The sequence below is a fragment of the Abrus precatorius genome, unplaced genomic scaffold, assembly GCF_003935025.1.
Source record: "Abrus precatorius isolate BTA unplaced genomic scaffold, Abrus_2018 Scaffold9, whole genome shotgun sequence".
Taxonomy (NCBI): Eukaryota; Viridiplantae; Streptophyta; class Magnoliopsida; order Fabales; family Fabaceae; genus Abrus; species Abrus precatorius.
The window spans coordinates 27,397,614-27,422,826 of record NW_020874439.1 but is presented as its reverse complement, the minus strand read 5'-3'; the positions used below and the strand labels follow the sequence as shown (position 1 = coordinate 27,422,826).

Below are 25,213 nucleotides of genomic sequence, written 5' to 3'. Positions count from 1 at the left end.
AGATTTATGTTATTACCTATTAGTTATAATTTCTGTGTTAGATCTCTCTTTAAATAATCTCGCATTTCTAAACCCTAAACTGCTAAATGCCCAACATTCACACAACTTTGCCTTACACTGAATGAAATTTCGCATACTTATTTCACATCCCATAATATATGTATACCTTTACAATATTGTGTTTGACCAAAATAGAATCAATTTTCAGCATAACTAGTAGTTTTATGTTATAGAACTACTTAGTAAGAACAAATGAATAATTTTAAAATAAATCTGAAGCAATTTTTAATCCAATAGTAGAGATTGTTCAGTTAACCGTTCTTGCATTGCTTTCTCCAGTAAACCGTTCTTGCATGCTTTAATCCAATGCCGTTTCAGTTAGCATGCTTTCTCCAGTAAACCGTTCTTGCATTGCAATTGTTAAGCCTAGAAGATCAATTGTTTTAGGTCTTATATTGTCTAAAATTTTAGTAAATTTTACGTCGAAAGAATTCTTAAGCAACAAGCAAAAACGTGTAAGCTAAAAGCATTAATAATATTGATATATTCTCCAAACTTTCCGCTGAACTTATACATCCCAACAAAACCTTTATTGCAAAGGGAAAATACTTAAAAAAATGACATACACCAGTCCAAATAGGTGGTGGTAAATGCAGCATCAACACAAACCTCATTACTGGAATCTAATTACAATAGGACTCCTGACATAGTTCTCGCCATTGGTCCACTCCAACCACCCAATTTCGTAATCAGTGATATACTTACTATGAGGCTTTAAGACAAGCGTAACAATGAACTCCCTTTTTTCACCCTTTTCCTTAAAGCTCAGTTCGTTAGGCTCAACAGAAACTACAAATTGTGGAGGTTGCTTGATGTTCACTTTATAATTGCTTGGGGACCCAACATTAGTAACCGTTCGAGTGACATTAAGAGGATGTCCACGGTCAAAATTAGGGATGGTGATTGCTGGATAGTTGAAATCTAGTACATTGAACGACTCTGGACATGTGTAAGGCTGCCCGTAGAACAACCTTAGCTGGGAACTTTTGTAGCCACGACCACACAAAAAGTTCAAATAATCAGTAATATTTAGGTCGTATACAAGGCCAGGGTTCGCTGCCTTATTAGGTTGAATGTGCCCTGTTCCATAGGCAAATGGAGTTGCCTCCGCTTTTGATGAATCATGGATAGGCCTTTCAGAGTTATCTGTTGTAGTTGCTGCAAAAGGCATGCATTTTTTTAAGGAAAATGTTTTTCATGTACTCGTTAGGTGTATGCACTTAGCGAGAGAGAACAAGAAAATAAAGAAGTAAAGGATGACATTACTTATAAATAATGTAATGTAGAAAAAGTAACAGAAAAAAATAGTATTTAAAACAAAAATAAGCTATTATAAATACATCGGAATAACTACAGACACTCCAAAACTAGAACTAAAAATTAAATGCCAAAATTAATAGGTGTGTAAAGTGTAAAAATAATGTACTTTACCTGTGGTCATGATTGCTGACTTAATAGCAGCTGGACTCCAATCAGGATGAAGTGCCTTGAGCAACCCAGCAAGGCCAGAAACATGAGGGCATGACATTGAAGTGCCTGACATAGTAATGAAAGGTGTTCTGCGTTTGTCAAATGCTAGTTCTGTTGGAGATGTGGCTTCACTAAAAGCAGCAATGATGCTCACTCCTGGTGCAGTGACATCAGGCTGAAACACCACAAAAATTACAATTGCACGATCACTTAAGTCATAAGGGGGCACTGAAAATCATCAAAACAAATATCGAACCTTAAGGATCGCTCCCTCAAGGCCATTGGGGCCCCTTGATGAAAATGAAGCCACAACTGGAGCTGGCTTTGTACCCAATTCTGTTTTCACTCCAGAAATGTAAGCCACAGGTGACCTGGTAATATAAAATGTTATGGAAAAGCCCAATCATGGGATCAAAACTAGCAAAAATTTCAAGAGCCTAAAGCATGACGAAGAAATTACTTGGTGCGGTTGATGTAACTATAAATGTAATTGCCATCTGCAAAGCTAACATGTGATGCAGGAAGCACATGAGGGTCAGCTATGGTGCTATCCCCCGAGTCCTTGTCATTAGCCAATATCATTCCAACAGCACCTGCAAGAGCAGCTTGCGTACTCTTGCCAGCTCTACTATCTTGACCACGAAGACAGACCACTATTTTTCCCTTCACCTTCTTAGGATCAAGAGTTTCATTCAGGCAAAATTGGCTACAACAATTGACAAAGAATTTAACATCCCCAAGATAAAGTTAATGTAGAAGGTTAACTTGGTATGAATGTTCTTACGCATCTATAGCAGGTGCAAGCTCAGCTTTGGCATCAATAGAACTAATCAAAGGGTACAACTTGCCAGATGGTAAGACATGCTCAGAAAGGCTAGCTCCCTAGCAACAAAAGAACCAAAAGTAGGTTTGATGCAAATGAGCCTCAGAGAGAAGAAAAATTAAATAAAGTGACATATGGGTTTTCATATAACAAGAAAAACAAGGCGCAATAGACAAAATATATACCTTGAACATTTTCTTGTCACCAAGTGTAACATAACTGGCAAAGTCTCTATCAATAGTACTAGCAGCAATTGTAAGCATCCAGGGTTCCATGTTGGATAAAGTAAAAGGAGCAGGTCCAGAATTTCCTGCGGAACTAACTACTATTATGCCGTTAGCAGCAGCATGGAAGGACCCTATGGATGTAGCACTTTCAAAATATTCTATGGGAGCAGTAGAACCCAAAGACACTGAGAGCACATCAACGCCATCACTTATGGCAGCATCAAAAGCAGCCAAAATGTCTGCATCAAAACATCCACCACCGGCCACGTCTTGTGGCCAGCACACCTTATATGCTGCAACTCTAGCTTTTGGTGATCCACCACTCAGTGTTCCATTGCCAAAGCCAAATACACCAACTCCGGGAACAAAATTACCACCAGCTGTTGATAAAGTATGAGAACCGTGACCTTCATAGTCACGTGCACTAAGCAACGAGGCATTTAGTATTTTACCACTTGCCTCAAAACCTTTGTAAAAATATCTTGCTCCAATAAGCTTCCTACATATCGTGAAAAAATTAAAATATAGTCAAAACTCAATGAATTTTCTCATGATGCAAGCGATGCAATACAAAATAAATCGTTAGTAAGCTCAACCTAAACTGCTGCTCAAGCTTAAAACTCCTTGTGTTCTCATTCAGTGTTTCTCAAACATATATCGTAAGGATTAATTTTTCAAAAAGTCATAACAAGCTTATGAATGACGTTAAGCTATCTAAGAAAGTTCAATTCCTTGCCACATACTGGAAACCCAAATATCTGTTTATAACTAAAGCTAATAAAATTAATATTAACAAAGAATGAACGTTTATCAGAAACAATCTTCATATACTAGTTTTGTTTGTCAGACTAACTATTAGATGCATGGGATAGTTTGAAGAAATTTGCAGTGTTAAAAAAATAAACCTGTTGCAGTGAAATTTATCTTGATTATTATTATCAGTTTGACAGATTCCGCGCCACTTTTTTGGGACTGGTCCCATCCCTTCATCGCTAAAACTCTTGGATTCAGGCCAAACACCTACCAAAAGTCACAGCATCAATAAAAAAGAGCTAGCAATAGGTGGAAGAACATTCAAGTACTAAGAGTTATCCATTAGATAAAGGGTGCGATCAATTAAAATTACAAGATTTAATACATGAATAATATTAAATGCTGTAATTTCTAATTGATTTTTTATCATACATCTTCGGAGACGCGTTAAAAAAATTGATATTATAAATAATTGACAGAAAAATAGTTCAAATAAAATTTTACGAGACAGGTCACATGCAACGGCATAAAAAAAAATCTCAATATCCTTTATTACCGGTGTCTAGATTTCCAATAATGATATCTTCACCCTTTGTCTTCTGCCACACTGAGTCCTGTGAAAATACACCATTTCTCTCTGCTAACCCAAGGAATTCCCATGAATGTGTTGTGTGCAATTTCCGTTCTTGGTTTAAGAAAACGGATACTACATTCGGATGTTCTACATGCACCATTAAAAGAAAACAGTAGTTAGAAAATTAAAGTAACTACTTGACACATTATCCATGATACACATTATGCAAAGGATAAATGCATGAAGTTGAACTGCATACTCGCAATCTCCGCTGCTTCATCTTCGTCAAGTACTGCAGCAAAGCCATTAATATATCTACGATAAGAGTAAAATATTGATTCTTTGGCCTTCTCGGAGCTGTGTAAGACAAAAAAAAAATCGCATTATTTTATATTGGTTTTATCACCAGAGAATTTCATGGACATGGGTTTAAATTCTATACCTTCCAATGCAAGATCCAAGTAAATCATAGTGAGAGTTCGTGACAGATTCAAAGTCAACTGATGTAGGGTTTGGACCAAAAGAATGTGATCCTAAGTATACAACATAGGACTGAAAAAACAAAACATGAATTATGATTAACATTCAAATATGAAAATTAAGACTTCAGCTAACACTAGGATGAGTAACACCTTTAATAATATGTTATATATAATAAGCTATCAATCGTCACGAGAAACTCGGAACCATTTTCAATTTAAAAAATCAGAAAATTAGTGAATAATACAACTACAAGTGAAGATTAAGGTATAGCTTGCCTGTTTGATTGCTTGGGTAGGTTTTTGCAACAGAATGCAAAGAATAAGTGACAATAACACATGAAAAATTGATGGCCATATTGTTTCCTTCATGATTGATATATTTCAGAGATGTGCAATGAGTCTATGCTTTTCCTTGTTTATATAGCTTTGTTCTATGACTACTTCTGAATTAAATCAACCTCAGCAGGCTCCAACTGTTGACAACCATTTGGCATTCAAGATGGACTCAACTCTGATGGAAAATCATTCAATTTTTTCTAAGGTTCGGTTTACGTAAATAAAGAAATTGAATGAATTATGGCAATTCTTTTTATTTTTTAAGGTAAGAAATCACGTAAATGTGGACATTATTCTTGATAATAATAACAATAATAATATATAAAGAGAGAATAAACGGTGAGTGATTTCAAATATAAGTCTTCATGTATCGCAATTAATTTTTATTTAATGGAATTTTTTTCTCAAAGGTATAAATACTTTAAAGAAAAAGAAATTAAGGCAAAATATGAGCAATTATTTATTATATACCTATGTATTTATATTTATCCTTATTTAATACCTTTTTTCCTTTTTGCTATTCCTTATTTAATACCTTTGATTCTTTATTTTTTAATGGTAAAATAATTTCTATCTAGAGTGTATTTAATGAAACAATAATTTAAGAATTTGTGACGTATTGGATAAAAAAAACATTTAATTTTTAAAATTTAAAGCAAAGTAGCTTTTAAAATGTTTTAGAAAGTTAGCATTTAAAATTTAAAGTTAATTATTAATAAATAATTTTGATATTATAAATGAGAATATCTTATTTTAGAGATGAGACATTTAATAAAGTTACTTTTTTTTACAATTAGTTACGTATATTGTTGATAATTCAAATTGATTAAGAATGACATGTAATCTATACTTTTTTTTGTTATAATTAATTTAATTTTTATATTATAAACAAGAATATTTTATTTTGGAGATGAGACATTTAATTAGTAGAGTTACTTTTTTTAAAATTAGTCATTTATATTGTTCATATGATTAAGATATAAACTATACTTTTTTTGTTATAATTAATTTAATTTTTACTTACTTTTTTGTTAATTTTGTTTTAAATTTTTAAGACAAAAGTTGTTATTTAATTTTTCTTTATTACTTTATATAATTTTCTAGATTTTTTGCAAATATTTATGTTTATATTTATAAAAAGTTCTTGTTATCTTATATTTTGTAATTAAAGAATTAAATTAATTTTTTAAAAATATTTTTTTATATATATACATATATAATTATTTAAAAATTTATTTTTCTAATCATTAAAATATTATTTATTTAAAATAAAATACTTGTACATTGTAATTAATTAAAACTAATTTATTTATAATTTTTATAATTAATTTTTCAAATAAGTTACACTTAGTCAGTCCCAACAAAAATATCAACTCACTTTTTAGACCTTTATGACTTGTGTTGAATTAATTGGTTAATAATAAATAAATAAATTTTTATTGGGCGTTTAAATATACACAATAAAAAGATATATAATAAAATTTAATAAAAATTATAAAATATTATAAGATTTTGAATATATTATTATATTTTTAATAAAAATTATTTATTAACTTTTTATTATATACTTTTAGGCACATATTAAAAATTAATAAGTGATAGGTGTTCAATTATCTAATTAAAAGGTAGATAATACATAAATAAGTATATTTAATCTAAATATTTTATTTTTTTAACTCGTTTAATATATTTTAGCCTGTTATATAGTTAGGAGCTTTTAATTAGTTTCACACAAATACATACGTATTTGATTTAGTGTCTTGAAGCCCTCTTAAGTGAAACAAATATTTATATTTATTAATAATTAATTTAACATATTTAATATTTATTTTTATTAGAAATTTTTCTTAATGCAAGAAGGTCTCTTCCAATCTTTCTTTTAGGGTTCTTAATCCTTCTTCTTTTATGGCCATTGAAGGTTAGAGTTTTCCATTTTATGTGAATGGTAAGGGATGAACTCTGGGTGTTTAACTAACAAGCACGAGGCTGATTTCGTGAGATCGGGTCTAACAAAGTGCTGCTGATTTCTCATCAGGTATCAACCAAGAAACTTGTCCTTTCATCACCATCTGACAGTGAAGAGATATCCTTGGAGCCATTCAATTTCGAGCTTATAACTGTTTCCCCTGTGACTGTGTTGCCTGCAAAATTCATGCGGTTTGCTCTAATTGGTTTGGTGAATATGATAAACACCGGTGGGGCAATGCAGTACTTGGCTTTTGATGAGGCTCAGAATAGGATCTTATCCTCAGAGAGACCAAGCACTTGTAGAATTGATGGAAAAGATATCGATTTTGAATCGGATGGCAAATGGATAGTTTTAATTTCAAATTAAAAAATATATATATTATTTATGATGATAAATATATTATTAAAAATTCTAAAACAATTGACAACTAAATAAAAATTTAAAAAGTCTTCAAATATAAAATTATTTTTAATAGGCTTGGCCCTTCGAATTTTATGGCATCTTGTATTTTACCATATATACGAAAGTTAGAATTCTATTCTCTCATTCTTACTTTTTATAATTCTTGAAAATATAAATTAAATTTTAATAATTGAATGTTAATCTTTTGTCACTTTTAAAAAATATTCTAAACTGGTCCATATTTACAAAGGCGGAATTGAAAATAGTTAAACCTGCCTCATTGCTATATCCGTTGATCATAACTTCTATCTACAATTATGCTTTTTTATTTTTGTGATACACATTTTTTTAAATTAATATTTCTTATTTAGTTTTCAATTATATTACTTTTTTAGTTTTTCTTAAATTAATATTTATATTTATTTAATTAGTATATTATATCATAATTCATTTCAACGATAACCGTTTCATTTAATTGATGGATCTTATGAATATTAACAACTTCATTTAAAAGAATATTTTTCTTAAAATATAATTATATACAGTTAGATTATTATTTTTGTTAACTGTTACTAAATATAAATAATTCAAAGCTAAGTGTGAGAATTCATAATTATCAAAAGATCATTTAAAAGATCTGATGTCCATCTTATTTCAAAGATTAATTACGGAAATGATGATATATTTTTATCTTATATTTTAATGGGTTAAATTGTAGTTGATTGATAAAAAGCATGAATAATTGAATCAAGAACAAAATACATAACTTCTAAATTCTAACAATTTGTTTGACTTGAAAGGCTGGTTGGTGGAACAAATTCCCGTTTACTCTGCACCTTCTCTTACGCTCTTCCCTCAGAGTCTACTCTGCTTAAAAAAAAAAAAAGCTACAAATTTATCATTCATGTGGTTGTCGAGTGAGAAACACACAAACCAGAAAAAAGCGGAACGAAGTCAAAATGGAATGATTCTGAGTATCCAAACAGCATATATACGTAGTGTAGTAGTCAAGAAACTGATCGATCTTACATATAAAAAAAAAAATTGAATATCTTATCAAAATTAAAGATAATAATTAAAATATTTATTTATCCTTTTCTGCTCTATCTTACATATAAAAAAAAGAAACCGAATATCTCATTAAGATTAAAGATAATAATCAAAATATTTACTTATCTACGTTAAGAAAAGGATCAAAATCAGACTGACTCAGTAGACCTGTTAATCCATTATAATGCCTATAAAATAAACTAGAAAGTAGGCGCTCTCTTGCAGAGACTTGAACATTACTGTTTTACTAACTAAATTATTAGTCCTCTTCAAGAGTTTGACGAAAGAAAATGCATATGAACATGGAAGCAGAAAAGTGCGTTCTAGGATATCTCTGGCGCAACATGACTCTGGTTCTTGTAATTGCGTGGTTGCTCAACTTTAACTTCGTTTTTGGCTATGCTCACGTTCAAGGATTTGGGGAACAACCTCTCTCCAAAATTGCCATCCACAAAACCGTTGTTTCGCTTCATTCTAGCGCCTCCATTAAAGCCACCCCTGCTCTTCTCGGCTCGAAGGTAACATAAACATAACGGTTTTTCTAAGGTGTGTCAAAGACATGGAACAAGAACCTATGTAGAAGTTTTTATTAGAAATCGCGTGATGTCACTGAATTTAATGATAACGTGCTACAACTTTCAATAAAAATTTACTATTTATCGATTTATTATCATGTGTCTTTGTCAAACGTTAGAAAAGCCGAAAAAATAACAGCATAACATGTTCCTTAAACTTTGCTAATTTAGTAAAGGCCAAGTGTTGGCGTGTTTTGTAGGCTACTAGGTTCTACACTCTATGCGGGACTGTAATGCAAATTAAAAGTGTAAAGTGATGGATATGATTTTTGTGGGGTTTTTAAGTTGACTCATCTCTGTTTTGATGTATATGATTTCAGGGTGAGGATACTCAATGGGTGACCGTAGATGTTGATTACCCTGAACCATCTGTAGATGATTGGGTTGGAGTTTTCTCTCCTGCAAAGTTCAAGTAATGCACATATCTTTTTCACATTATGGACTTCTATTGAATATTGCATATAACTCAAGACCAGACACTGTACCAAGCATTTTCTCAATAAACTAAAATTTTCCAATTTAGTTGTTTATAAGTCTAATTATTGTGAAAAGAACTAAATGAGATTCTTCTTTTACAATGGTAGTTCATCAACCTGTCCACCTGTGAATGACCCAAAAGAACAGACTCCATACATTTGCTCAGCCCCCATAAAGGTATGTTTGATTGAATTGAGTCAATTCAGGTAGGAATAATTTTCTAAGTGGTCATTACTCATGTGGTTTTATTTGAAACTTTGTACCAGTACAAGCTTGTGAATTTCTCCAACTCACACTATACAAAGACAGGAAAAGCTTCTTTGAAGTTCCAGTTGATTAATCAACGTGCAGATTTTTCCTTTGCGCTATTTTCAGGCGGAATATCAAATGTGTTTCCAGACTCTTAAGTTCTTATATATCTGTTATCTCCTTCTCATTCTAACTAAAACATGCTCGTGTTAATTGAGTCTCACCTTAGATGTAGCATTGCCTGTTAGCACAGTCAATATATTACACCAATGCACTTAATGTAGATGATTTGTGTGCTAACTTATTTTCATCTGATTGAACACTGCAGCCTAAGCTTGTGTCAGTTTCTAATTTCATATCATTTGTCAATCCTAAAGCACCTCTATATCCACGTCTTGCTCAAGGGAAGTCATGGGATGAAGTAAGTTTATCTTCATGCTTAAAGGTCTTTAATATTATGCTCACTCTAGGAATAGCATTTGCTGCTCGTATTTCTCCTATTATGGCTGTTTTAGTGATGTTGTTTCTTTATACAAAGCATCCAAGTATCCCAAGAGACACGATCTAAACTTTATAGACTTTGAGCACAAACCTCCAATGGTGATTGTCTTCTGAAGTTCTCATTAGACTTTCTAAGTTTGACATGATACCATAGAAATAGGAATTGATGCTATTTTCAGCATTTTGTTTGTTAAACATTCTGGAACCCCTATGAGACTACAGAAGTGATTTCAGGATTATTTGGCTTGTCTTATGCAGATGACAGTTACCTGGACTAGTGGATATGACCTACATGAAGCTATCCCGTTTGTTGAGTGGGGTCCTAAGGGTAGAGCGCCAGTGCAATCTCCTGCTGGAACATTGACATTTGGTCGTAACACCGTGTGTGGTATGGTTTATTTAATTTGCTTAGCATGGCACCACATTGGGTTTTTATTTCATGCATGGTCTGGCCCAGTTAATATTTTTCAGAAAACCTGAATGATAAATTGAACTTTTGCTTGGCATTCTGCTATTACTTTGAAATTGAAATCACTTGGTTTATATACACCTTCCCTCCTCTCTTAAGTCTTAGGGCCCTTCTACAATGTTCCCCATAATGTGTCATCAAAATATACCGAGAAGAACAAACTTCTTTTCCTGAAAATTATACTAGAGTGGCACCTAATGAAATGGAGGGTGGGATAGTAAGAAACCAAAAACTGAAAACCTAAGTTTTAATATAAGTAGATTTTGGTAGGCAAAAGTCCATGACCAGTAATGCTTTTCCTGTTTAAATTGCTATCAAATCTTGCTTCTCATGTTTTCTATACAATTTGACAACATTTCAATCCAAGCTATTGCTTCCTTGTGAACTTGGAAATAAATGGTGGAATGTTAATTTGTCTTGGCTATATGTTGGAAACTCTTGCATACAGATTACTTCTTTTTTATTCTTTTGGAAATGAATCTCCTTTCAATACAAATTGGGAATAGGATTTTCTATAACTGTGTAATATGGTTCTGTTGTTACTCTCACTTGCAGGTTCCCCTGCACAAACTGTTGGTTGGCGTGACCCTGGTTTCATACACACAAGTTTCCTCAAAGATCTTTGGCCAAATTTAGTGTATGCATTTGGATATCCATTTCTGTTTATAACACAATAACAACTGGCAGAGTTTGTTCTATATTTTTTAAAATATATATTTTCAGGTATACCTATCGATTAGGGCATATTTTGTCCAATGGTTCATATATTTGGAGCAAAAAATATTCATTCAAGTCGTCACCTTATCCTGGACAGGACTCACTGCAACGTGTTATCATATTTGGTGACATGGGCAAGGTAATATTAATTGTTTCAAGAAAAAAATTATATAAAGAAAGAAGATTGCCTGAAACTGTCTTTGGGAGGAAGAACCTTGCATGCTCAAACCAAGTGCAATCTTTAGGCATATTTATGAATGGACAAAGTAAGGATCTTGACCACTGATTTGTCAAGAAAAACAACTCTAGCTTTTAACATCTGTATTTATTTGATCACTCTACACTAACTCTTCACTATAATCTTGAAGATCATAAATTATTAGATGACCGTATCATCAATATATTTGGAATTTGTTAGTCTGGAATATATAGGTTAAACAGTCATAAGCTGCTTTCTCGTCTATTTGAGATGTCTGCATTTGTTTCTTTCACTGATACCTGTGTATCGATGAACATGTCTTTTTAAATTTACCCGGTTGATCAATTTAAGCTTTTCACACAGATGTCATCATTTGATTGACATTTTAGCCAAGCAACTTCGTTGGCTTGCTTTCTCATTCTGTACTGTAAACCTGTATCACCCAAAAGAAATGGTCAGGTTAAAAATGATAAAATTGCAAGATAACTGTTGAGCATGATTATTGATAAAAACATCTACTTTTCTTTCGATTTGTTTCAGGCTGAGCGTGATGGTTCAAATGAGTATAGTAACTACCAACCTGGTTCACTTAACACCACTGACCAGCTCATCAAGGATTTAGAAAATATTGACATTGTTTTCCACATAGGAGATATAACTTATGCAAATGGATACCTCTCACAGTGGGACCAATTCACAGCTCAAGTGGAACCAATTGCATCGACAGTACCTTATATGATTGCCAGGTTTGGCCTGTTGTCCACACCTTCTGTTGGAACGTAAATTAGATTCATGCGTTAGTTATGTATTGAACAAGAATTGTCTAACAAATGTGCAGCGGTAATCATGAACGTGATTGGCCCAACACAGGATCCTTTTATGACACTACAGATTCAGGTGGTGAATGTGGAGTTTTGGCTCAGACCATGTTTTTTGTTCCAGCTGAAAACAGAGCAAACTTTTGGTACATTGATTTCATGAAAAATTTAAATTTGTCCATTTAAGTAGGTGCATGTTTGGATTACATCAAATTTTAGGGAAAATCATGTTTTTCATCAAAAGATATGTTATTAATATATTGATTGGAAAACCATTTTGAGCACAATAGAAGTTAATACAAAGTCCAAACACACTAAATTTGAAGTAATGAATTTTCTTTTGTTACAAAGGTGGTCAATATGAATTTTCAAAATGACTCGTGACATAAATATGTTTAAGTATTACAACATGAATAATTCTGCGTTATGTACATAAAGTGAGTTGTAATTCTAATGATATATAGAAATGATATTTTTCATTTTTTATATATATAATAATTGACATTCTGAATACCCAGGTATGGGACAGATTATGGCATGTTTCGCTTCTGCATAGCTGACACTGAGCATGATTGGAGAGAAGGATCAGAACAATACAAATTCATTGAGCATTGCCTTGCAACAGTAGACAGACAGAAACAACCCTGGTTGATTTTTGCTGCTCATAGGGTGCTTGGATATTCATCTAATTTTTGGTATGGGTTGGAGGGCTCATTTGAAGAACCCATGGGAAGGGAAAGTTTGCAAAAACTTTGGCAGAAATATAAAGTAGACATTGCATTTTATGGTCATATCCATAACTACGAGAGGACGTGCCCCATTTATCAGGTAAGGATAATGGCCAAATATAACATGACTTTGTTCAATTCGAACCAACTTGCACAATTTATACGTCCATGATTTGTTTTCTTGTTGTATGCATTTCATGGTGTGCTTTTTATCTAATCAAAATTGTTGAAATGATCAACGGATGGTTGCTACTGTTACAATGGTGAGCTTTTAATAATTTCCATGCTAATGCTATTTTTTTTTTATAAACAAAATCCATGTGCAGAATCAATGTGTGAATACAGAAAAGTCTCACTATTCAGGTGTTGTGAATGGAACAATTCACGTTGTTGTTGGAGGGGCAGGAAGCCACTTGTCAAACTTCAGCCAAGTAACCCCCAGTTGGAGTCTTTATAGAGACTACGACTTTGGGTTTGTCAAATTGACAGCATTCAATCATTCATCTCTCCTCTTTGAATACAAGAAAAGCAGTGATGGAAAGGTCTACGATTCTTTTACCATTTCAAGGGATTATAAAGATGTCTTGGCCTGTGTGCATGATGGTTGTGAAGCAACCACTTCAGCAAATTGAACTGCTTCGTTGTTCCTTCTGATAGCTTTTCTTTTCTTTTCTGAAAAACTGTATCCATAACTTTGTCTCATGGCTCAAACATTTACAATATATATTAAGTAGCATCAAGAAAAAGTTTAGTTACACCTTATGCAACGATTAAGCGTGGCCTGTGCAATTCTTATCACATGTTAGATTACATAGCTGCAATAATACACACCAAATTAATACAATACTATTTAGTAAATAATCAGTGGCTAGATGGATTGCATAATTCTGACCTATTAAAGATACAGAGCATTCATTTTAGTTATCACGTAAACATTTGGGCCGAGTTATTCTTCATACCAGCTGATATATCAAAAAATTATGATCATGGACCCATGACTGATAAGAGAATGCGGAACCCATTCTGCAAGTACCACCTGAACTTCACGTGCAAATAGCAGCAAAATTACAATTGCATAGAAGGAAGTGATGGATATCAGAAGAGACACAATTATGACAAACTCTTCAAAGGAATGTCACACTTCCTTTACTGTTAGGAATTTGTCATTCTTCACATAAAAGAAAAAAGTTTGAGAATTTATGCTGGAGTAGATGCTCTACCTATAAAGGGCTTTCTCATTTGTGTCAAATGAAGGATTTCGGATACCAATAAAGTGAGGTGTGCATGAAATACTGATACTGATGTGGATACTGAAGTATTAGTTAGCCTAACCCAAAAAGCAAACTCGTGAAAGTTACAAGTATAGATGATTTTGGAATTGAGTGTTGCCAAATGTGCACACCAGGACTTAAGAATTGGTTCTTATTTTGATGAGTTTTGAAATTGGTTCTCTACAAAATTAGATGGTATATAGGTTTTTCGAGTTGGCGTTAGGGTTAGATTTGGAAAAATAGTTGATACGCTAACTGAAAATAGAAAATTAATTTTTAACTAAAAATATTAATGTTAACTTATTGAATTAAAAGTGTTAATAAAATTAACTATTTATCTGATAAATATAAAATAATATAAAAAGGATATGGATATGATTTTTATGTAAATTCTATTTAAATTTTGTAGACAATTTTTTTAATTTAATTATAAATTTTAACTAATTTTAAACTCATTATTTTATTTAAAGATAAAATATTATAGTAACAAAAATAATTAGTATAAAAACAAAATAAATAATGTAATATGAAAAATATTAAAATATCACAATCTTAAAAGAGGGGATAAATAAATAATTTTCTTAAAATAGAAAAATAAAGATATAAGTTAAATCACTATTTCAAATAAAATTTAGAAACAACTTCAACCTAATAAGAAAAATTAGTTTGCAAAGAAAATACATTTATTTTAATTAAATAATTTAGAAAGTACATTATTAAAATTAATTAAAATATCTTATCAAATATACTTATGTATTCCTTCTAATGCATTAAAGCAAACATGCCGACTACGAAAATTATTAGGCAATAAGAGATTATGTGATCCCAGCAACATAAGTAACTTATGTTATTGTGCTGTCTCAAAATTTACAATTTATAAAAAAAAAAAAACAAAAAAACAAAAAAAACACATGTATTGTAACCGTGAAGAATTAAATGGTCTTAACAAAAATCTGACGTATTTATTGAAAAATATAGATTTATGCGACTGTTTTATATTTATAAAACATGAAACAGTTTGTCATTACATCAAAATTTATGAAAGAGTTTCATCAAAATTATATTTGCTGGGACGTTCCACTATCAAGGGTGCTATTTGACATTACAAGACAATTATTTCAAAAAAGGTAAAAAAAAAAGTGCAATTTCTGGCAAATATTGTGGGTAGAGTTAGCAGCATGGCATTATGAGTATGTCACAAAATTGTCATTATCGTGGAATCATCCTCATGAATAGTCAGCATAATCTTCAATAGTTATGAACCACTGCCAACTATGATCAACGTTTATTAAAATGCATCAGCATTAGTCAATTACTGTAAATATAGATCTACACTTCTCACACCAAAATCACTAACTATTGCCACTGAACTATACTAGTATTATTTTAAAATATAGTTAATATACTCTTTATAAAATTTGAACAATTATTCTATTATAAACTATATTTTAAGAGTAAATTATCCATTAGTTTTTATTCCAATTGAATGTTGGACAACCATGTCCACTCCTACATATTTTATGTAGCAAATGTCTATGAGTGTTAAGAAATATCACATACCAAATAAAAATATAAATATAGTCACAATATTCGGTTTAAGCAATCTGTAAATAAAATTTTAAATGTATGTTTTTTACTTTTTTTTATTGGCTGAAGTGTCTCATTTCGTGAATCATACGCCATTTTAATTAATTATTAAATAAAATTTAACCAAAAAACTTAATTAAAAATATTAAATGCAAGCAATTTAAATTATGAAAATAAAAAATTTACCTAAATTAAAATTTGGAGATAGAAACACATTAATTTGCTTCTATTATTCTTAAATTTGTATTTTTAAATTTATTTTCAATTTGCTTTGAAATTAAATCATTCTTCAATTGCAAGTAAATACATTAATTACCGACAACCATACTACTGCATGTTCCCTTCTATTTGTTTAAAAACTTGTTTTCTTGTATTTCACGTTTGTAAATGAATGTGCTGAAAACTCAACCTCCAAAGGTTAAATAAATTTAACTCCATTAATTGCAAAAAACAAATGAGAATTTATTTATTATTAATTCAAATTTAAATATTTTATAAATATAAATAACTTTAATTAGCAGTAAATATATCTTTATTTGTAATTTTACATGTATCTTCACTTTAAATAAATTAAATCTGTAAATATTATTACTTCAGTTGTTTAATATCGTAATATTTGTGAAATTTTGTAATTATTTATAAAATAATACACTTTTGTAAATTCAAATTTTTTATTTTATCGATATTTAAAAAAATTAATAGCCTGAAGGCTTTAACAATTAAAAAAAATTAATAAATGATACTTTGAAAAAAAAAAGTCACACTTTATTCATTTTTTTTAATACTCAACTAAATATTACACAATATATATTATACAGATATTTTGTCTTCCTAGTAAATAGTAAGCGTCAAGGAACATATTAAATAGAAATACGATAATTTAAGTATTAAATTTTATTATAAATAACTATAATTAAAATATTAAATTTATGAGATATTTTTTAAATTTGTTATAGAAAATTAATTATTTATGTATAATTATAGGATTCAAATTTATTATTTTCGTCAAAAGTAAGATTCTCAAAAAATATATTCTGAAATTTCCAAGTACAAAATAAAAACGAGTGGTCATGTAGAGTTTAAACTTGCCGAGCACATTCTACAGAACATAATTATAATGTCTCATTATGTTATGTTATTTTATTATTATTCTATTAAGTCCGCGTGTTAAATACCACTGTTATTTTAAGTTATAAAAAATGTTTTATTTCTTAATACTGTTTTCAAAATAAATAAAAAAATTAGTAAGTTAACAACAAACATTAATCATTAAAAATAATTAAATACTTTTAAAATCATTCTATTATGATAGTATTTTACTTGATTTCTTTTAATCTGTGTTATTTTACAAAAAGTAAAATTATGTCAAACATAATTCTACAAAAATCTTGAAAAATATAAAAGAGCTTTTATTTTAAATGAAAAATATTTTAAAAAACATTAAATAAGCTAATTTTGAAGCATTTCGTTCTCTTTTAATTTATCATTTTTATTTCAAATCTTAAAAATCAGAAACACAATTGCCAAAGGTTTTAAACTTTAACACAAATTTAAAGTTCACAGTTTTAAAGTTACCAAAAGCTTTTACTCTAACTTTAAAAAAATGTCAGCCCAACACTATTTATAATTTTCTCTTGATATAAAGTTGCTTGATTTCTTATCACGTGATCTCTTCTCTTTTTTACTTATAGATGAGATGAAAGTTCTTAAACACGAGAGGTTAATCGGATTTGGAAAATATTTTTCTTTACTTCTTAATTATAAAAGGATTGTCTTACTTTTGTTATTAATACAGTAATATAATGATACTATTTAAAAAAAATGTGAATGTTGTTTTCAAATTTTTAACTGCTTCCCGATTAGTTTATTGCTCGGACACATAAAATTGTGTAAACAAAATATTTTAAAGTTTGTTAATCTTTAATAATGATTTCTTTTAATATTCATGTAAGAAATATGGTATTATTATAATAAATAAACTTAAATGTTTTTTACACTGTTATTCAATTTATTATCAATTAATTTCTATAATGATTAATATAAAAATTATGTTTATAATGCATTCTAATTAGTTAATGGTTATATTAGTATATTAAAATTAAATGAATTGAATGTCTCTTCTAACGAAATTTTTTATATTATAGATGTTGGTTTATATTTTTTACAATTGTATAATCATTGTTTTCATTATTTTGTCATATACACATTTTGTAAATTTTATATCAAATAAATTTTCTTTTTCTTTGAACCAATCATATAAGATTTACAATTTTATTTTGACCAATACTTTTCATTTTCTCTGTCGGTATTAAAAGTATTAAAATGTTTTAAAATTGTTATTCTTAATTAAATTAATTAAAAAATTTCCTTAAACATATTTCAAATTTAATTTTTATATTTACGTATATTTATGAAGTTATATACAGTTAGTAATTATTATTAGTTGCATTTGTAATATAAAGTTATAAATTTATTTCTTTTTCTTTTCTTTTTGTAAAATTTGTTTGGGTATAATATGACTGTGGTAGTTTAAAACGACCAACAGCCATGACATTGACCTAAAGCCCACTCTATGAATCAGAGATGCCAAGCATGTGCCCCACACTTCTTTATTTCAACCTTATTAATGTTATCTAATCACCCATAACTCCTTTGTTATGGGGCCCAAATTCTTAAGTTTAACAACTACTTTAATCTTAATTTTAGTTTTTTTAATTACTTGTATAAATTTCCATAGCTGTGCTTATTTTAAGCTTTTATTTTTTATTGATAAATACCAATCCTGATATTTTATACATTGGAATTTTAAACAGTTGCTTAACTTTATTTGATATTGTGGAATACATATTAATACTACAAACATTTTAGATTTAAATTATATATTGATATTCTAAAAAATATTTGTTATTTACTATTTGGATCATGAATTCCTAATGTGAAACTATTTTTGGATTGAATAAAAAAGTGGAACAGGGTAGAGGATAAGATTGAAATAGACCCTTGACCAGCAAGTTGGTGGATTATTAAAATGTGATAAAAGAGCATGCAATCAATCAATCAGTGGTCAACTCTATAAATACAATTAAAACTCCAGAATCCAGAGCCTCCATGTTTCAATGAATTCACTGGTTCTTCTGTTTGACGGAATCAACTTGTTTCTAAAATATCTCTATGGCCAATTCAGAGATTTCACACTTCCAATTTCAGATTTCAGAATTCAGAATATGGTTTGGAAGTTTCTAAATTCCGTTTGTTCCGAAACCATGTTCTTCGCTTTATTTATAACTTCAATTAAATATGAATTGTTTTATTTTTCTTTTTCTTTTTCAGTGTATGTGTTACTTGGAAACTATTTTCACAAATCAGACGTGCTTTTTCAGAATTAAAAAAAAACTAAAAAAAATGAAATTAGTTCTGCAAACTAAAGATAGAAATTTTATGTGGAATAATTTCTAATCTTAAGAAAAAAAGTAGTTAAAATAAATGGGTCAAGCTTTATATAAATACTCAAGTGTTATAGATTAATGTATGACTTTATAAATTAAAATTTTTTACCAATAAATTCTATAATAGTTTTTTTAAATATATTATAAATGATTTATTATGTGACAATTTATTATTAATCAAGTTATTTATCAAAACAATATAATCTTTTCATTTTTTAAAAAAATGAAATATTTTATTGACAATATGAAATATTAAATGTTCTTCAAGTGTTAATTGAAATTTTTTCTCAATATCCATAAAATAAATAAATAAATAATTTAAAACTTATAAAATGATAATTATTTTGAACTAGAGAAAGTAATAAAACTCTTACATTAAAAATACAATACAATATATATATATATATATATATATATATATATATATATATAATACAGCAATACATTACTTTATACTACTATTTCCAAAAATACCAAAAGTGAAATACATTACTATTTTTTTTTAATACACTCAATCACATGATAAAATTAATGCAAATGTTATTAAATAATTTGAGTACACTAGGGATGGCAATTGGTCCATACCCATTAGATACTTAAAAAAATATTTATAATAAATTGGATAAATATTTGTTAAATAGGTCTAGATTCGAGTATGGGTATATATATATATATTGACATGCGCTAATTTTTAAGAAAATACTATGAAGTTTAACTGTCATACAATATTAAATTAGATGCTGGAAAATTCTAATGAAAAGTAATATTGAATATAAGTGAAAATTTTGAAAAATACATTATAGATTGAGAGCATTAATGTTGTTATTTTTAGTTGAAAGATTTACATGAAAAATAATTAATAATACCATATTAAAAAATTTAAGTATGAAGTATAAAAATTCTTATAACTAACATGGGAAATACACTAATTACAGTTATTTATTAATGATTTAAGATCTCAGTATGAATGATTTGCACATGCTGAATATAAACAATAGTGTGAAAGATAGAGAGTGTATTGAACAATAATTAAAATTGAGTGATTTAATAAACTATAAAAAACAGAATGATATAAGATAAAGTAAATAATTTATTTTATATTAATTCAATTTACGTGTCAAAATTCCCAATTAAAAATTTACGCTACCACCATCACATTAAACAAATTAAGCCTTATAATTTTAAATTTTGATGAGGTTGTTTATTAGTTATTGCACTTTATTAAATTCAAAATGTATTTATGTACATTTTTTATTCTTAAAAAATATCTCAAAAATTTTAAAATTATTTTATATACGATAATTAAAAAAACTTTCATGTGATAAATATTTACTTATTAATTTTAAATGTAAAGTAATACGTAAAACGAAAAATAACCTTTGATGAATAACTTGTGAAGTAATGTATATAACTCATTTTAAAACATTGTGATTTGTTAATACACAAAAATTATCAAGTATTAGAATAAATTCTGTTAATATAATTTCAGTTTTTAAAAAATGTTAATATATATTTAAAATATCTATATCTACAAAAAATGTTTTATACTAACACTTAATATATTAATAATACACATTAATATTTTTATTAATAAAATTATTTGTTGATATAACGTATAATATTATTAGCATAAATCTTTAAAATCTATACGAATAATTTATTTTGGTGACTTTAATTTTACTTGTGTGTGTTTTTTCCAGTAACGCGCTTATGAAGTAGCGACGACTACAAAAAAAATGCCCAAATTAATATTCATATCTTAGGCTTCATTATTAGTGTGACTTGATACATTTTGCGCGCATTTATAATTTTTTTTAAAACAAGATAAATAATAAAACATGCATTAAAAAACTAATGAAAAAAATCAAATATAAAAAGTATACATAAATAGTTTTAACGAAATTAATGAATAAAATCTGATCGTTAAAAAGCATTAAAAGTTAAAAAGAATATTCACACAATTATTTTTAAGAAAATTCAAATTTAAAAAGGTTAAGAATGATAGTGTCATTTTAAGTAAATTTAAATTAATTATTGTTATCAGGAGAGTGCAGTTTAAAATAGTGTATAAGAATGAAATTAGCATATAGATAAGATTTAATCATTAGTCAAATTGTTGATTTATATTATTTAAACTTCTAGTTTTTTTTTTATAATTTATAATGTTTAAACCTCATCATAAAAAAGAGGACTCGAGTTAATTTTATTTTGATAACCTTGCGTTCCTTTCCTTATTAAAATGTAGGTAAAATATGTAAATACAAAAAGATAAAATAAAAGTGAACTGAGAGAGAGATGCAACTGATGGTTTAAAAATAACAGAAGAATTATGTGGTAAATTAATAAGGAAATTAGATTAGGGAATTTAGATGATGTAGAAGGGAAGGTTAGTTTGTTTAGAGGGAATGAGAAGGGAGAAGGCAAGTTACGTCATGGGATAACGAAGCAAATGGAAAATCTTGGAAGGCCCATAAAGGGGTACACTGCGCGATTAGCAACGCCTCAGACTCGGTGTTTGTACAAGTCTCCAACTAAGCCGGCCAACAGTGTCTGTTTCTTCCCCATTTTTCTGTCCTCCCAAACAGTCCCCAACAATACTTAACCAAAAATAAAATAAAAAAGAAAAATAAACAAAAATTCTGACATATCCGAGAATAATGCTCACCACCATATCTTCCTTTCGCTTTTCTCTTTCCTTTCTCACTCCAACATTTCCATAGCCCCAAACCCTTCACTTCACCCCTTTTATTCTTTCACACCCACAAATCTCAGAAAATTATAAGATTATAATATAATAATAATAAAAAAACCCTAAACCGTTTCGGTGGAGGTAAGAATGGCCACCACCACCACCAGTCTTGGCGCCGCCGCCGGCGGAGACGACCGTGTCCTGGCGACGGCACAGCAGATCGTAAAGAGCCTCAGGACTGCGAAAGAGGATCGCGAAGACATGCTATTGATCTTCTCCACCTTCGATAACCGCCTCTCCGGCATCTCCGACCTCATCAACGGCGAGGATTCCAAGTCCTCCGATGACGAAGACCTCGACCGCTTCGAAGCCGCCGAGAAAGTCATCCTCACTGACGCTTACCTCTCCGGCGAACCTTCTCGCCAATCCGCATCACCCTTCAACCCTCCGAACAACCCCGCCGAGTACTTCTCCGCCGTCGACGAAATCATCCACTGGATGGAGCAATTCTCGATTGCGCCGCCGTCCGCCGCTGGAAGAACCGGCCAGATCATAGTTGACCGCGCCGAGAACGCGATTCAACTCGCGATGTCGAGGCTCGAGGAGGAGTTGCGCCACCTGTTGATTTGCAACACCATCCCTCTCGACGCCGTGAGCCGCTACGGTTCGATCAGGAGGGTTTCCCTTTCCTTCGGTTCTCACGACGGCGCAATCGATGAAAACCTTGAGAGCTTTGGCGAGGTCAGCGATCGCGGTTCTCATCGGTTCCACGAGCGCGGTGCGAGTTTGGGAGACGATTTGTTCGACGATTTGGTGCGTCCGGAAGCGGTGCAGGACCTCAGAGAAATCATCGATCGTATGGTTAGGTCTGGTTATGAAAGAGAGTGTCTTCAGGTTTATAGTAGTGTCCGTCGTGACGCTTTGGATGAGTGTTTGGTGATTCTTGGTGTTGAGAAACTGAGTATTGAAGAGGTTCAGAAGGTTGAGTGGAAGAGTTTGGATGAGAAGATGAAGAATTGGGTGCAAGCTGTTAAGGTTGTTGTTGGGGTGCTGTTGAGTGGGGAGAAGAGACTGTGTGATAGTCTTTTTGGTGAGTTGGATGAGTTGAAGGAGATATGTTTCAATGAAACTGCTAAAGGGTGTGTTATGCAGTTGTTGAATTTTGGTGAGGCTATTGCTATTTGTAAGAGGTCGCCGGAGAAGTTGTTCAGGATATTGGATATGTATGAGGCTCTGAGGGATGCGTTGCCTGATTTGCAGGATATGGTTTCTGATGAATTTCTGATTGGTGAGGCCAATGGAGTTCTGAGGGGACTTGGTGAGGCTGTCAAAGGGACGTTTGCTGAGTTTGAGAATTGTATTAGGAATGAGACTTCCAAGAAGCCAGTCATGAGTGGGGATGTTCATCCTTTGCTTAGGTATGTTATGAATTATCTAAAGTTGCTTGTGGATTATGGTGACCCTATGGATTCGCTTTTGGAAATCCGTGAAGAGGACCTGTATCGATTTCAAAACGATCTTGGTGGTGATGGTGCCCGGCTAGAGGCCATGTCCCCCTTAGCACGCCAAATTCTTTTGCTGATGTCTGAGCTCGAGTGTAATCTTGAGGAAAAATCGAGACTTTATGACGACAATGCAATGCAGCAGGTGTTTTTGATGAACAATCTCTATTACCTGGTTCGGAAAGTGAAGGACTCGGATCTTAGGAAGGTCTTGGGAGATGATTGGATTCGAAAACGCCGCGGTCAGATACGCCAGTGTGCTACTGGGTATCTCAGAGCAGCTTGGAGCAAGGCCTTATCTTGTTTGAAGGATGAAGGGATTGGAGGAGGGAGCTCTAACAATGCATCAAAGATGGCTTTGAAGGAGAGGTTCAAGAGTTTCAATGCATGTTTTGAGGAAATATACAGGGCCCAGACAGCTTGGAAGGTACCGGATGATCAGCTTCGGGAGGAGCTGCGGATATCCATATCGGAGAAGGTGATTCCTGCATACCGCTCGTTTGTGGGGAGGTTTAAGAGTCAGTTAGAGGGAAGGCATGCGGGGAAATATATTAAGTATACACCAGAGGATCTAGAGGCCTATCTATCAGATTTATTTGAAGGATCCCCTGCTGTATTGCATCACATAAGGAGAAAAAGTACATAGTATATTATAAGATGCTTTTAACAGGTGAACTCATTTTATGAGGGTTAGTTGAAAATGATTTCCTGTGTCATGTGTATCTTCTCCTGGATAGGTGTTTATTTTACAGGTGTTAATGTTAGAATGGGATTTTGTGAAATCAACTCTTCTCTCCCTAACCCCTTCCCAAACAACCAAAAAAGATTTTTTCTTTGTCCTGCGAATACTGTAATATCTGTTGTGTATATATATATAAATATTGCCGAGTCTAGTGTCTCCCACAGCTTATCCATGTTTTTGTCATTAATCACAATACTTGTTGAAATGGTACATTCATTAGCTACCATCAATCCTGATCTTGTGTATTTACATAGCTGCAATTTGCTTAATTGCCAATCAAAGGACAATGATTTGTTACCTGTTACATACCATATTATTTGTGCATTATATTTAGCTGATGATAAAAGAGGTGAGGAAATGTGCGATAGATCTAGCAGAAAGTGGATCTACTCAAGATTAAAATTTGCTTGTGAAAAACTTGCATGTTTATCAGAATGTTGTTGATAATCCGACAAGAATCAATAAAAAGTAGATCGACAACTTTTACAATGATGGTAGAATCATGTTGATTGTTGGAAGTTATGCACTAGTGATTGGTGCAGTGATATTCTCTGTTGATACGTTTTGATCTTTGCCAATTGCCATCATCCAGTACCTACTGTCAACACTGTTAGACACTTAGACGCTACATTTGTGCACCTTATCTGCATTAAGTTTGAACTGCCTTTTTTAAAATCTCAATCAGTAGCTCTGGCAATGTGGATATGCTATGCCTGTCTCAAACTTTTACCTTGGGCAAGAGTATTTAAACTCATCAGGGGATATGCGTTGTTTACTGTTTCGTTTTTGTGTAATGATCTCATAAGCATACGCTTTACTCAGTCATTTACCTGTATTCAACTTCATGTCATTGCATCAGACAGTCACTGAAACCTGATAATTGTCGAATGCTGCATGTTCAGGTAAATTTCTAGAAAAATTTTTGTAAGATAAAAAATTAGTATAAAAAGTAAATAAAACATCTAAGTTATAATCAACTTATCTTATGAATTTTTATAAATTTTAAAGAAGTTAAAGTGAGGATTTGAAAAAAAAATAGAAAAATGTTATTTTTTCAATTTATGCGAAAAAATTTATTTATTTTTTTACATTATTTA

At 30.8% G+C, this 25,213-nt stretch overlaps 3 protein-coding genes across 6 annotated transcripts; 2 read left to right on the top strand and 1 right to left on the bottom strand.

Moving 5' to 3' along the window:
* Positions 1–673: 673 nt before the first annotated feature.
* On the bottom strand, positions 674–4,758 carry LOC113851136 (subtilisin-like protease SBT5.4). Its single transcript, XM_027481616.1, has 11 exons — positions 4,666–4,758; positions 4,350–4,459; positions 4,167–4,264; positions 3,890–4,054; positions 3,486–3,600; positions 2,539–3,079; positions 2,315–2,412; positions 1,991–2,236; positions 1,787–1,901; positions 1,492–1,705; positions 674–1,218 (listed from the first exon to the last, which is right to left on the bottom strand). Exons 1-11 carry the CDS (start codon positions 4,756–4,758, stop codon positions 674–676), a joined length of 2,340 nt encoding a protein of 779 aa, XP_027337417.1.
* Positions 4,759–7,999: 3,241 nt separating this feature from the next.
* On the top strand, positions 8,000–13,675 carry LOC113849442 (probable inactive purple acid phosphatase 27). 4 transcript variants are annotated; one of them, XR_003502094.1, is made up of 13 exons: positions 8,000–8,091; positions 8,403–8,664; positions 9,042–9,133; positions 9,306–9,375; positions 9,465–9,587; positions 9,776–9,868; positions 10,207–10,336; positions 10,973–11,054; positions 11,141–11,273; positions 11,874–12,079; positions 12,172–12,297; positions 12,670–13,142; positions 13,243–13,321. XR_003502094.1 is itself a non-coding variant. In XM_027479354.1 (13 exons), exons 2-13 carry the CDS (start codon positions 8,437–8,439, stop codon positions 13,509–13,511), a joined length of 1,899 nt encoding a protein of 632 aa, XP_027335155.1. In that variant the 5' UTR covers positions 8,000–8,091; positions 8,403–8,436; the 3' UTR covers positions 13,512–13,675. The 4 variants fall into 4 exon arrangements, 3 of the variants coding, with proteins under 3 accessions (XP_027335155.1, XP_027335156.1, XP_027335157.1); XM_027479354.1 differs by having other exon boundaries at positions 12,670–12,979; positions 13,206–13,675; XM_027479355.1 differs by lacking the exon at positions 8,000–8,091 and having other exon boundaries at positions 8,239–8,664; positions 12,670–12,979; positions 13,206–13,675.
* Positions 13,676–21,693: 8,018 nt separating this feature from the next.
* On the top strand, positions 21,694–25,135 carry LOC113849285 (exocyst complex component EXO70B1). Its single transcript, XM_027479074.1, has one exon. The coding sequence runs from the start codon at positions 22,020–22,022 to the stop codon at positions 24,018–24,020; it is 2,001 nt and encodes a 666-aa protein (XP_027334875.1). The 5' UTR covers positions 21,694–22,019; the 3' UTR covers positions 24,021–25,135.
* Positions 25,136–25,213: the final 78 nt, after the last annotated feature.